This window comes from Neoarius graeffei, chromosome 9 (assembly GCF_027579695.1).
Source record: "Neoarius graeffei isolate fNeoGra1 chromosome 9, fNeoGra1.pri, whole genome shotgun sequence".
NCBI lineage: Eukaryota > Metazoa > Chordata > Actinopteri > Siluriformes > Ariidae > Neoarius > Neoarius graeffei.
The window spans coordinates 22,169,761-22,182,262 of NC_083577.1; the positions used below are offsets into that span (position 1 = coordinate 22,169,761).

General features: G+C 40.3%; 1 protein-coding gene across 1 annotated transcript in view; it reads right to left on the reverse strand.

Moving 5' to 3' along the window:
* The window catches only part of cntnap5a (contactin associated protein family member 5a), a 207,715-nt gene that overhangs the window by 90,845 nt on the left and 104,368 nt on the right, over positions 1-12,502 (reverse strand). Inside the window, exon 7 of the mRNA XM_060929196.1 lies at positions 11,562-11,705. Coding sequence (XP_060785179.1) covers positions 11,562-11,705 — 144 coding nt within the window. The remainder of the gene's footprint in view (positions 1-11,561; positions 11,706-12,502) is intronic.

Below are 12,502 nucleotides of genomic sequence, written 5' to 3' on the forward strand. Positions count from 1 at the left end.
GATATGTACAGTAGCACATCCGTCATTCACTGTAGGGATCCAAGCAGCACCCGATGATACAGTGTCTTGCAAAAGTGTTCATCCCCCTTGGTGTTTGTTCTGTTTTGTCACATTACAAGCTGGAATTAAAATTGATTTTTGGAGGGTTAGCACCATTTGATTTACACAGCATGCCTACCACTTTAAAGGTGCAAATTGTTGTTTTATTGTGACACAAATAATAATTAAGATGAAAAAAAAAACAGAAACATGGAGTGTGCATAGGTCAATACTTTGTAGAGCCACCTTTTGCTGCAATTACAGCTGCAAGTCTCTTGGGGTATGTCTCTATTAGCTTAGCACATCTAGCCACTGGGATTTTTGTCCATTCCTCAAGGCAAAACTGCTCCAACTCCTTCAAGTTAGATGGGTTGCGTTGGTGTACAGCAATCTTCAAGTTATGCCACAGATTCTCAACTGGATTGAGGTCTGGGCTTTGATTAGGCCATTCCAAGACATTTCAATGTTTCCCTTTAAACCACTCCAATGTAGCTTTAGCAGTATGTTTAGAGTCATTGTCCTGCTGGAACGTGAACCTTCGTCCTAGTCTCAAACCTCTGGCTGACTCAAACAGGTTTTACTCCAGAATTGCTCTGTATTTAGTATCATCCATTTTTCCTTCAGTCCTGACCAGCTTTCCTGTCCCTGCAGATGAAAAACATCTCTACAGCATGATGCTGCCACCACCATGCTTCACTGTAGGAATGGTGTTGTCAGGGTGTTGGGTTTGTGCCACACATGGTATTTCCCATGATGGCCAAAAAGATCAATTTTAGTCTCATTTGACCAGAGAATCTTCTTCCATGTGTTTCGGGAGTCTGCAACTCCAAACTGTTGGGCAAACTCCAAATGTGTTTTCTTAAGCAATGGCTTTTTTCTGTCCACTCTTCCATAAAGCCCCACTCTGTGGAGTGTACGGCTTAAAGTGATCCTATGGACAGAGACTCCCATCTCCACTGTGGATCTTTGCAGCTCCTTCAGTGTTCTCTTTGGTGTCTTTGTTGCATCTCTGATTAATGCCCTCCTTGCCCGGTCTGTAAGTTTTGGTGGGCGGCCTTCTCTTGTCAGGTTTGTAGTGGTGCCATATTCTTTCCATTTTGCTATAATGGATTTAATGGTGCTCCGATATACAAAGTTTGGGATATTTTTTATAACCCAACCCTGATCTATACTTCTCCACAACTTTGTATCTGACCTGTTTGGAGGCTCCTTGGTTTTCATGTTGTTTGCTTCATAGTGTTGCAGAGTCAGGGTCCTTCCAGAACAGGTTGATTTATCCAGACATCATGTGACAGATCATGTGACACTTTGATGGATGGCTCTTAATCAACTAATTACGTGACTTATGAAGTGAATTGGTTGGACCAGCTCTTATTTAGGGATTTCATACGAAAGGGGGTGAATACCTATGCACACTCCAGATTTCTGTTTTTTTTTTCTTTTTAATTATTGTTTGTGTCAAAATAAAAAATAAAAAAAATTGCACCTTTAAAGTGGTAGGCATGTTGTGTAAATCAAATGGTGCTCCCCCCAAAAAATCCATTTTAATTCCAGCTTGTAATGCGACAAAACAGGACAAACACCAAGGGGGATGAATACGTTTGCAAGACACTGTATAACTGGACTACCAGGGCTAGGTTCTCCATCTCTTTCAAGGGAAAAATATATAAATGAGTCTCAAAGAACCCCTCATCATCTCATTTGCGTTGAACAAATGGCTTAAAGTGGATTATCATATGTAAAAAAAAAAAACATAGACTTGGACATACTTGCCACCTCGAGCGATTCATGCAGTAGTCTACTGTTTTTGACAGGTCAATACCGCCTACTAATTTTAGTTCTGAAAACTACCGCACTTCAAAATAATCAGTCAACACTGTTGGATTTGCTCTTCTGATCTCGCTTCAGCTATTTTCAGCACAGGAGGAGATAACTTTATAGCATCAAACAGTCATAGTAAGTGAAGCCGAGAGTCAGTGGAACAGTGTAATAATAATGCTGAATCTAAATTGTATCGCTCTATGGCACCATTCTTCTGGTTCTCATTATGGTTCTAGCCAATTGGCAATGAGCTCACATCGTACAACAAATCGCATCACTGTTTGGAAAAACCAAACATGCTCTGGTGATCACAAGCAATAAAAACTCTGAAGAAAAATTTCAAGGTGACTTGGTCATCGGATCATCCAGCATCAAGGCGAGGTGAGAAGCATGGATTTTGTGAAGTGCGTTGGTCTGATTTCTCGATCAGTGCTCTTCAAATATGGGGGAGAATGCACTATCCATCCATCTATTATCCTTAACCTCTTAGCCTGTGCAGGGTTGTGGGCAAGCTGGAGCCTATCCCAGCTGACTATGGGCGAGAAGTGGGGTACACCCTGGACAAGTCACCAGATCATCACAGGACTGACACATAGAGACAAACAGCCATTCACATTCACACCTACGGCCAATTTAGAGCCACCAATTAGCCTAACCTGCATGTCTTTGGACTGTGGGGGAAACCGGAGCACCTGGAGGAAACCCACGCAGACACGGGGAGAACATGCAAACTCCACACAGAAAGGCCCCTGTCGGTCACTGGGCTCGAACCCAGAACCTTCTTGCTGTGAGGCGACAGTGCTAACCACTACACCATCGTGCCGCCCCAAGAATGCACCATTTTACCCCCCCCATGCCCCTAGAAAGGTGTGAGTACATTGTGCAATCTAATCTCCCACTTTTCATTCTCTGAGGATTAGCAAGTATACTTGCTAATGTAGAGGCTGACACTGTTGTCTTTCTAGCCTATAATACACTTGTAGATGCTTCAATCCATAACATACGACTGGAAATGTACATATTACACATACTGTATAATAGCAGGTGTAACATACATGATGAGTTTCTCAATTTTTTAAGAATGCCTTCGAACCGATTTGCTCTTCATTTTTTTTCTCATGATGTTGCCCATTAAGAATTCTGAAGCATTTCTGCACGTCAATATTGAATATAATATATTCGATATCTTTTTTTTTTTTTAAAGCACCTTCACCAATTCATGCTCTGGGCCTGAAAGTAATTACACCCGAAAACCATGAACTTAGAATGACTGAATAGAAGGTATTATATTGTGTCAGGGCAGCACGGTGGTGTAGTGGTTAGCACTGTCACCTCACAGCAAGAAGGTTCTGGGTTCAAGCCCAACGGCCGATGAGAGCCTTTCTGTGTAGAGTTTGCATGTTCTCCCCGTGTCTGTGTGGGTTTCCTCCGGGTGCTCCGGTTTCCCGCACAGTCCAAAGACATGCAGGTTAGGTTAACTGGTGACTCTAAATTGACCGTAGGTGTGAATGTGAGTGTGAATGGTTGTCTGTGTCTATGTGTCAGCCCTGCGATGACCTGGCGACTTGTCCAGGGTGTACCCCGCCTTTCGCCCGTAGTCAGCTGGGATAGGCTCCAGCTTGCCCGTGACCCTGCACAGGATAAGTGGTTATGGATAATGGATGGATGGATATTGTGCCAGCTTTTTAACCTCTGACATTTCCATAGACTCTGCTTATCTTGTGCCTGTGTCTCTGAGTTTTAGATTCATGGAAAGTCTTGTAACGTCTAGATTCTAGGAAAGTCTAGTGTGTGATATTATACTTCATCTGGGACAATCTGCGCAGTGGGTTATGAAGTGACGGGGTTGACGTGTCCGAGTTCAAATGGGAAATCAACAGAAGGCGTAATAATTTTGAAATATTAAAACAAAGACAGGAAATGCTCACGATGGATTTGATCTTAAAATGGATCGTAAGGTGTACACTGTCATGAAACCAAAAAGAGGATGTACCAAATACTAAGAAACTCTGAAATTCATGTAAATATTGCAAAGATTCTAATTTCAACCCAAACAATGATATCATTTGTAATGAAAATTGTTGTATTAGATCATTAAATAATGCAACATCGAATTATTTTCACTCCCGCTCCCATCTCAGACGTTTGGTCCCTACTGTGTGTCTGTAAACTTGATGTAATATTAATTAACTGATCATTAATTAATCATTAACCTACAATTAGCAAATGACGCATGACCTGCTTATAAAGTGTTTATTAACGAAAAATAAATGCAAGTCATTGACTGTTCATTCATCGTTCCTATTCCTATTATTTCCAATCATTTCCTTCTTCCTGATAAGATGAAATGATCAGTGTTTTATCAGTGCAAAAACAGGCATTTAGATGTGTTTTTTTTTCCAGCTACATAATTATATATTCTGTCCCTGAGTCTGATCTTTAATTTCCAAAACGTGCCTTTTAAAATCTAAACCCCAGCACACTTCCCAAGAACCACAGCACCCCTCGTCACCAGAATACTCATTACATCACCTGCCACCAGTTCACCTGCTGATTACCCCGTCTACTTAAACCCTGCTCAAACACTCACTCAGTGTGAAGTATTGTTGTGTCCCGTAGCTGACTTTACCAAGCCGTTTGTTTTCTGACTGACTTCCTGTTTAAGACCACTGTTTACGTTCATTCCCGACCTCGTCTTCACGTCTTCTCTGTACTACTCTGCCTGCTATTCGACCGACCACCGCCTGTTTCCTGATTACGATTCCTGCCCTATGATTTGGCTCTGCTTGGAGTTTGTGCCGCACCCGCTCTCCCCTGCAATTGCATCCGTAAGTGCCTGTGCTCTATCACCCAGAGCAAAGCACCACTCAGTGCAAAGCATTTGGGACAAGATTTGATATTTGATAAGAATGATGTTTCTAAGGGAAAAAAATGAACTAACTGATGTCATTTACACCTAAAATATTCCCTACTTCTTGAAAAGGGTTCCAGATGATGATATCTTGTGCCACTTATTCTCAGATTCTTTATGGCTCCATTGACCTTTCTCTCTATTTTTCCCTCGATTTCTGTCGTTTTTCACAGAACACTGCAGCTGTGATATTTAATGCCCCCACTATCGCATTAGTGCTGTATCTGTACTGCAGCTTTAGTATCACGCACTGCAGAATTCTGGTTGTTCTGTGTCCCTGTATCTGTTCACTAACAACCGAGTCATATAATAATAGCAATTATAAAAGTATCCACATCTTGTTGACTCACTCTGTTCAATATTATCATGATGAAGTATTAAAGGTGACATATTATACGCCTTTTACACAAGTTGACACACTTCCCTGAGGTCTCAATGAAATGTCTGTGACATTTCATATGTGAGAAAACATCAGAGCTCCCTTCTCACCCCGTCTAAACAGCCCTGTTCAAAACGACTCATTTGAATGCCTGTTCCTTTAAATGATAATGAGACACTGTTCACCCCACCCCTTTTTTCTGCAAGCCAATCAGGTAGAACGTTTCTCATGAATACTCATTCAAAAAAGCCGTTCTCAGGCTATGGGTGGAGCTATTCAGATGAAAGGGCAGGGCTATTCAAATGAGTTCCTCTTGTGACATAGAAAGTGTCGCCGAATCTGAACGGCTTGTTGAAGCACATGTTTTATAAAATTGGCAGAACAAAAGAAACTGACTGAGTGTCTTATTTCAGAGTTTGTGCATTGTTTAACCGTCTGGGGTTGAGAGCTTCGCCGGCGAGGCTCGGCAGGTTTAGAATGAGGAGGTCATGTATTGAGATACAGTGGTGCTTGAAAGTTTGTGAACCCTTTAGAATTTTCTATATTTCTGCATAAATATGACCTAAAACATCATCAGATTTTCACACAAGTCCTAAAAGTAGATAAAGAGAACCCAGTTTAACAAATGAGACAAAAATATCATACTTGGTCATTTATTTATTGAGGGAAATGATCCAATATTACATATCTGTGAGTGGCAAAAGTATGTGAACCTTTGCTTTCAGTATCTGGTGTGACCCCCTTGTGCAGCAATAACTGCAACTAAACGTTTCCGGTAACTGTTGATCAGTCCTGCACGCTGGCTTGGAGGAATTTTAGCCCATTCCTCCATACAGAACAGCTTCAACTCTGGGATGTTGGTGGGTTTCCTCACATGAACTGCTCACTTCAGGTCCTTCCGCAACATTTCGATTGGATTAAGGTCAGGAGTTTGACTTGGCCATTCCAAAACATTAACTTTATTCTTCTTTAACCATTCTTTGGTAGAACGACTTGTGTGCTTAGGGTCGTTGTCTTGCTGCATGACCCACCTTCTCTTGAGATTCAGTTCATGGACAGATGTCCTGACATTTTCCTTTAGAATTCGCTGGTATAATTCAGAATTCATTGTTCCATCAATGATGGCAAGCTGTCCTGGCCCAGATGCAGCAAAACAGGCCCAAACCATCATACTACCACCATCATGTTTCACAGATGGGATAAGGTTCTTGTGCTGGAATGCAGTGTTTTCCTTTCTCCAAACATAACGCTTCTCATTTAAACCAAAAAGTTCTATTTCGGTCTCATCCGTCCACAAAACATTTTTCCAATAGCCTTCTGGCTTGTCCATATGATCTTTAGCAAACTGTAGACAAGCAGCAACGTTCTTTTTGGAGAACAGTGGCTTTCTCCTTGCAACCCTGCCATGCACACCATTGTTGTTCAGTGTTCTCCTGATGGTGAACTCATGAACATTAACATTAGCCAATGTGAGAGAGGCCTTCAGTTGCTTAGAAGTTACCCTGGGGTCCTTTGTGACCTCACCGACTATTACACGCCTTGCTCTTGGAGTGATCTTTGTTGGTTGACCACTCCTGGGGAGGGTAACAATGGTCTTGAATTTCCTCCATTTGTACACAATCCGTCTGACTGTGGATTGGTGGAGTCCAAACTCTTTAGAGATGGTTTTATAACCTTTTCCAGCCTGATGAGCATCAGCAACGCTTTTTCTGAGGTCCTCAGAAATCTCCTTTGTTCGTGCCATGATACACTTCCACAAACATGTGTTGTGAAGATCAGACTTTGATAGATCCCTGTTCTTTAAATAAAACAGGTTGCCCACTCACACCTGATTGTCATCCCATTGATTGAAAACACCTGACACTAATTTCACCTTCAAATTAACTGCTAATCCTAGAGGTCCACATACTTTTGCCACTCACAGATATGTAATATTGGATCATTTTCCTCAATAAATAAATGACCAAGTATAATATTTTTGTCTCATTTGTTTAACTGGGTTCTCTTTATCTACTTTTAGGACTTGTGTGAAAATCTGATGATGTTTTAGGTCATATTTATGCAGAAATATAGAAAATTCTAAAGGGTTCACAAACTTTCAAGCACCACTGTAAATATCTTCAAGTTTTTATTACACAAGCATGATAAACATGTTGACAGAAACTTTACACTTTCCTATGTGCCTACTGCCAAATGTTATAGTTTTAAAATTACCTAAATTAGGTGAAATATAAAACTTGTCCCCTTACTCAGTCACACTGGAGTCAGAGCACTGAACGCACACTTATGCATGCATAAAAGACTATTCACATGGTAACGGCATGATAATCACTTTCACTCTTTCAGTTTTGATTGGCTTCTCTTTCATGGTGGGAACACCCACCGTAAACAGGATAAAATCTGTCATAGTTAAGGCAATTTGGAGGTAAAACTTGTTGTGAGGTGGCACATGGATTTTATGCACTTCAGATGATTCAGGACAGTGATTCAATTTCAGGACAGCAATTCAATTCATGATTCAAATCATGATTCAGGACAGTGATTCAATTTCAGGACAGCGATTCAATTCATGAATCAATTCAAGATTCAGTTCATGATTCAGGACAGTGATTCAGTTTCAGGACAGCAATTCAATTCATGATTCAGGACAGTGATTCAATTCATAATTCAGGACAGAGATTCAATTTCAGGACAGCAAATCAATTCATGATTCAATTCATGATTCAGGACAGCAATTCAATTCATGATTCAGGACTGATTCAATTTAAGGACCACACATCAATTCCTGATTCAGGACAGAGATTCAATTTCAGGACAGCAAATCAATTCATGATTCAATTCAAGATTCAGTTCATGATTCAGGACAGCGATTCAATTTCAGGACCACAAATCAATTCCTGATTCAGGACAGCGATTCAATTCATGATTCAGGACAGAGATTCAATTTCAGGACAGCAAATCAATTCCTGATTCAATTCAAGATTCAATTCATGATTCAGGACAGCGATTCAATCTCAGGACAGCAATTCAATTCATGATTCAGGACAGTGATTTAATTTCAGGACAGCAAATCAATTCATGATTCAGGACAGCAATTCAGTACATGATTCAGGACAGAGATTCAATTTCAGGACAGCAAATCAATTCATGATTCAATTCAAGATTCAGTTCATGATTCAGGACAGCAATTCAATCTCAGGACAGCAAATCAATTCATGATTCAGGACAGCGATTCAGTTCATGATTCAGGACAGAGATTCAATCTCAGGACAGCAATTCAATTCATGATTCAGGACAGTGATATAATTTCATGACAGCAAATCGATTCATGATTCAGGACAGCGATTCAGTTCATGATTCATGACAGATTCAATCTCAGGACAGCAAATCAATTCATGATTCAGGACAGTGATATAACTTCAGGACAGCAAATCAATTCATGATTCAATTCAAGATTCAGTTCATGCGTCAAGACAGCAATTCAATTCAATCTTGAGAATTGCCACACTGATGATGAGCGGTGCTTCTTTTTTCTTTTTTTTTACTTTGACTCGATCCAGCTGAAGATCAACTCGAGTAAGTGTAAATATTTCTTCTATTTATTATGAGCAGATCAGTTGATATTTGTGCGCTGTAGCTCATTCACAGGAAAAAATGACTGAGCAAGTTTTCCAGAGTTAAAAGTATTTTCCTCAAAAATAGTTAAATTTTCTCTATTTTGAGTTTAGAGAGTAAAATTTGGAGTTGGAGTAAAATGACAGTAATTGTGTAAGAGTGTAACAGAGTTGGTTGTGGCTCTGAACTGAGTAAAACAGTACAAGAGTTCATTTCAAGACACACTGAAAAGAGTCAAATACCAAAATAAAGTCAAATACCAGATAAATGAAGATGTAAAAAGCAGTTTTAGAACTGTGTTGGAATGTGTGAAAAAACATGGGATTTGACCTGATGGGATTAAGAGTTGGCAGTGGGAGGGGTTTTCACTCTTCTCATTGAATGGAATGGACATTTTTTACACTTCTCATTGAATACCCCTCCCACCTTTATCCCAAAACAACAGGACATAATTTTTTTGATGGCCAGTTAATTGTCCAAATCAATGGAGCAGATGTAAGTTTTTGTGCTTGATCCATTCCTAAGGGCCTCTGCATGCTCTTGCGACAAGGCTTTCGCAGATAGCTTTTCGCAGACAGTTGTAATTTATTGTTGAGCGGGGAGTAATAGGGGTGCGCGATGTTATTCACCGCCACAACGCAAGGGGACGCGAAGTCGCGAAATCGCTAGGAGTAGTTGGTGGGTGTGGTTAGTGGAGTGTTTATCCTCCGGTTACTTATAATGACTAGAACTGGAGTCGTATAGATGTACGTACTTCCTCACTTCCTCGATCAACCGCTCTTCGTGCTGCTCCATCTTCGCTCGTGTTTTTAAAAATGGCGGTAGTGAAAACAAACCAAACCGGGAAAGTAGGGAAGCGGAAGTGCGTGTACAGCGGATGTAGAGTGGACCAATCAGAGCCCTCTTGTCTGCGAGGCTTCTGCGGTGGTCACAATTTTTGGGAGGTGCGCGCAGAGCGTCTGCGAAGGGGGGGGGGGGGGGGGGGGGGCTACGCAGATGCCATCTGCGACGCCATCTGAGAGGACTGCGTTGTCAGCATAAATTGGCCTTAAGACTGAACAAAATCACCTCAAGTGACCAAAACGGTTCATCAGAATGGGTGTCATGTTTTTTTCACACATTCCAACACAGTTCTAAAACTGCTTTTTACAGCATCTTCATTTATCTGTTTTTTTTAAGTACTGTACAATAATGATATACATACTACATAGATATTATTGGATAAAGCAGCGTCACTTGTGCTGAATACAAAAAAGTCATATGACTTTGGAAATACTGCTTAGATTTGTTGAAACTGACGACAAAATCAGAACATGCCAAAATCATTAGAGTGCCAGAAAATGCCCTCAGATCCCAGAGGGTTAACACTCGAGATACCCAAATGTATGTGCACAAGCACTGAACAAGTGAGTTTTTCATGATACGTCCTTTTTAATAAAGATCATTTACACAGTAAAGGCTATAGCATTAAGCTAACAAAAGTAATTTCAAATTTATATTCCATATCACTGGTGATGATGTCTTATAATAATAATAAAAATACAAATAATAATAATACAACATATCCTGTGTTAGGGTTTAGCTTATAACTGGAGGTGTAAAAAAAGTATCTAAATTTACATAACTATCGTTTATGTTCTACATCATTCATAATGTAACTAATCTGCATTAGTATAAATATGGAGGTGATTATAGAAAATCGCGCATGCTGATTGGTCGAGAAATTTGGACTATTTCTCAATAATCACCTCGAGTGACTCGGCAAAATGGCGGCCAATCGCTTTGTCACCGTAAGCGAGGAAGAAAACGTTGTTCCTAAAAGCAGTAAAGATGCGACGCAGTTTGGTCTAAAACTATTCAAAGGTAAGGTGGGATTGGGATTTATTTTACTGATTTCAAAACAAAGTATTTTATGTGAGTCGGCATAGATAAGCCAAATAAGTCTGTGCCGCACCGTTATTACATTTGCATGGCGCTTTTGAAGTTTGAAATAATTAAAAAAATTTTTTTTGAAATAATCACCTGCGTATTTATACTAAAACAATTATCCGCCTCAGGCTCAGTGAATATCGGTGAATAATAACCTCGACTTTGGTGAATAATTGTTCATTAATACTGTGTGTAAAATGATTTTATTTAACACAATGAGTTAATATGAGGTTAAAACTTAATAGTTCGTTAACTATTATTTCCTGATGTACATGTATCAAAATTCATTCTCACGAAAGCTTCAATTATATATTAATTGTGGACCTAATGGTAAAGTGTCACCTACTTTGGTTTCTGCATTGTCATATTTTTTTCCCAATTATAAATAAATAAATAAATAAACACCTGAATATCATTGTGCAAAACATTAATGCACCGTATCGCCTAAGCAAAGAGCCCACAACCACAAACATTCATCATAAACTCATGCATTTCTTACGTATCGATTGAAAATATTTTATTTCGAGTTGAGAATTTTTTCATGATGCGTTATATAGACCTTAAAAGAGCATTTAAAATGTGGAACACTATCAATAAATGAAAGATAGTCAGGACTACTAGATACTGCAGAGTCCATTAACAAGCAGTGGTGGGTTTCCCAAAAGCCTCTTAACGCTAAGAGCATCTTAACTAGGAGAGAGAGTGTTCATTGTGCTGCTCGCGCTACTATTTAACAATGACCTTTGTTCTACGATGTTTTTGGGAAACTCGGCACAGATCATTTTTCTGCTTTCATCAGTTCTAGGAACTCAATCCAAAAAAAAACAACCCATTTCTTTTCTTTCTGAGTCAGGTGTTTTGTCTTACCCCCAAAGTAGTAGCTGTCCTTTGGTTCCAGGTAGTCCTCTAGCTGAATGGTGGATGCTGGCTCGTTATCCAGAGTCATGATGATCTGCAGACCCCTGGTGCTGAGACTCACTGAGTGCCAGAGACCATCATTTACCCTTTGCCCTGCAAAGACAATATATGTACTTGTTAAGTGCCTTCGTGATTCATCGTTTGTCCATTTATCCTGAACGCAACTAAATTGAGGAATCCGATGATTTTTTGTTTCATTGCAAGTCTAAAGTTGAGAGTACTGTGCACATTTTGGCTTCCGCTTCTCACTGGAGCTTTTGACTTTTCTTTTTTTCTCCCTTTGTTTTGTTTTTGATGTTTGCTTTTTTTGTGATCCCAGTTCCCAGTTTTGGACGTTGGTTTCTTTCAGGCCGTAGGTGCTAAAGAAGGCAACTGGACTTGCTTGAAATCCTTGAAGACATTTCACCTCTCATCTGAAAGGTTTCTTCGGTTCTGTCTGACTACTGCGGAGTTCCAAGTATTTATCCTCTAGTGGACCAAAAGCAACCCTAAGGAGAGTTGTTGAGGCCACATGGGTCATCTTAGTCATCCTGTAGGTGTTAGGGTCACTGGAGGCTGGGTGTGAATTATGTTAGCAACCTACAGGGTTGTTAGGGTGATCTGTGGGTGGTTGGCTCTCTTTGCCATCATGTGAAGTCAGCTGAGTCTTGGTGTGGATGTGTATTCAGTTTTCTGGGAAGTGTGCCAAGGACTGTATTGTAGGTGGGTGATAAGTAGTGTTTCAGGCCACCTCCTCTGTTCAGTGATGGTTGTTCCAGGTTGACGAAGGCCCTGTCCACACGGCAACGGATTCAGGTGACTCCGATACAATTGCTTATCGTTTAGGCCTGGTGTCCACACGGCACCGGCGTTTTGGGTGCCCAAAACGCAATCTTTTGAGAATGGGTTCC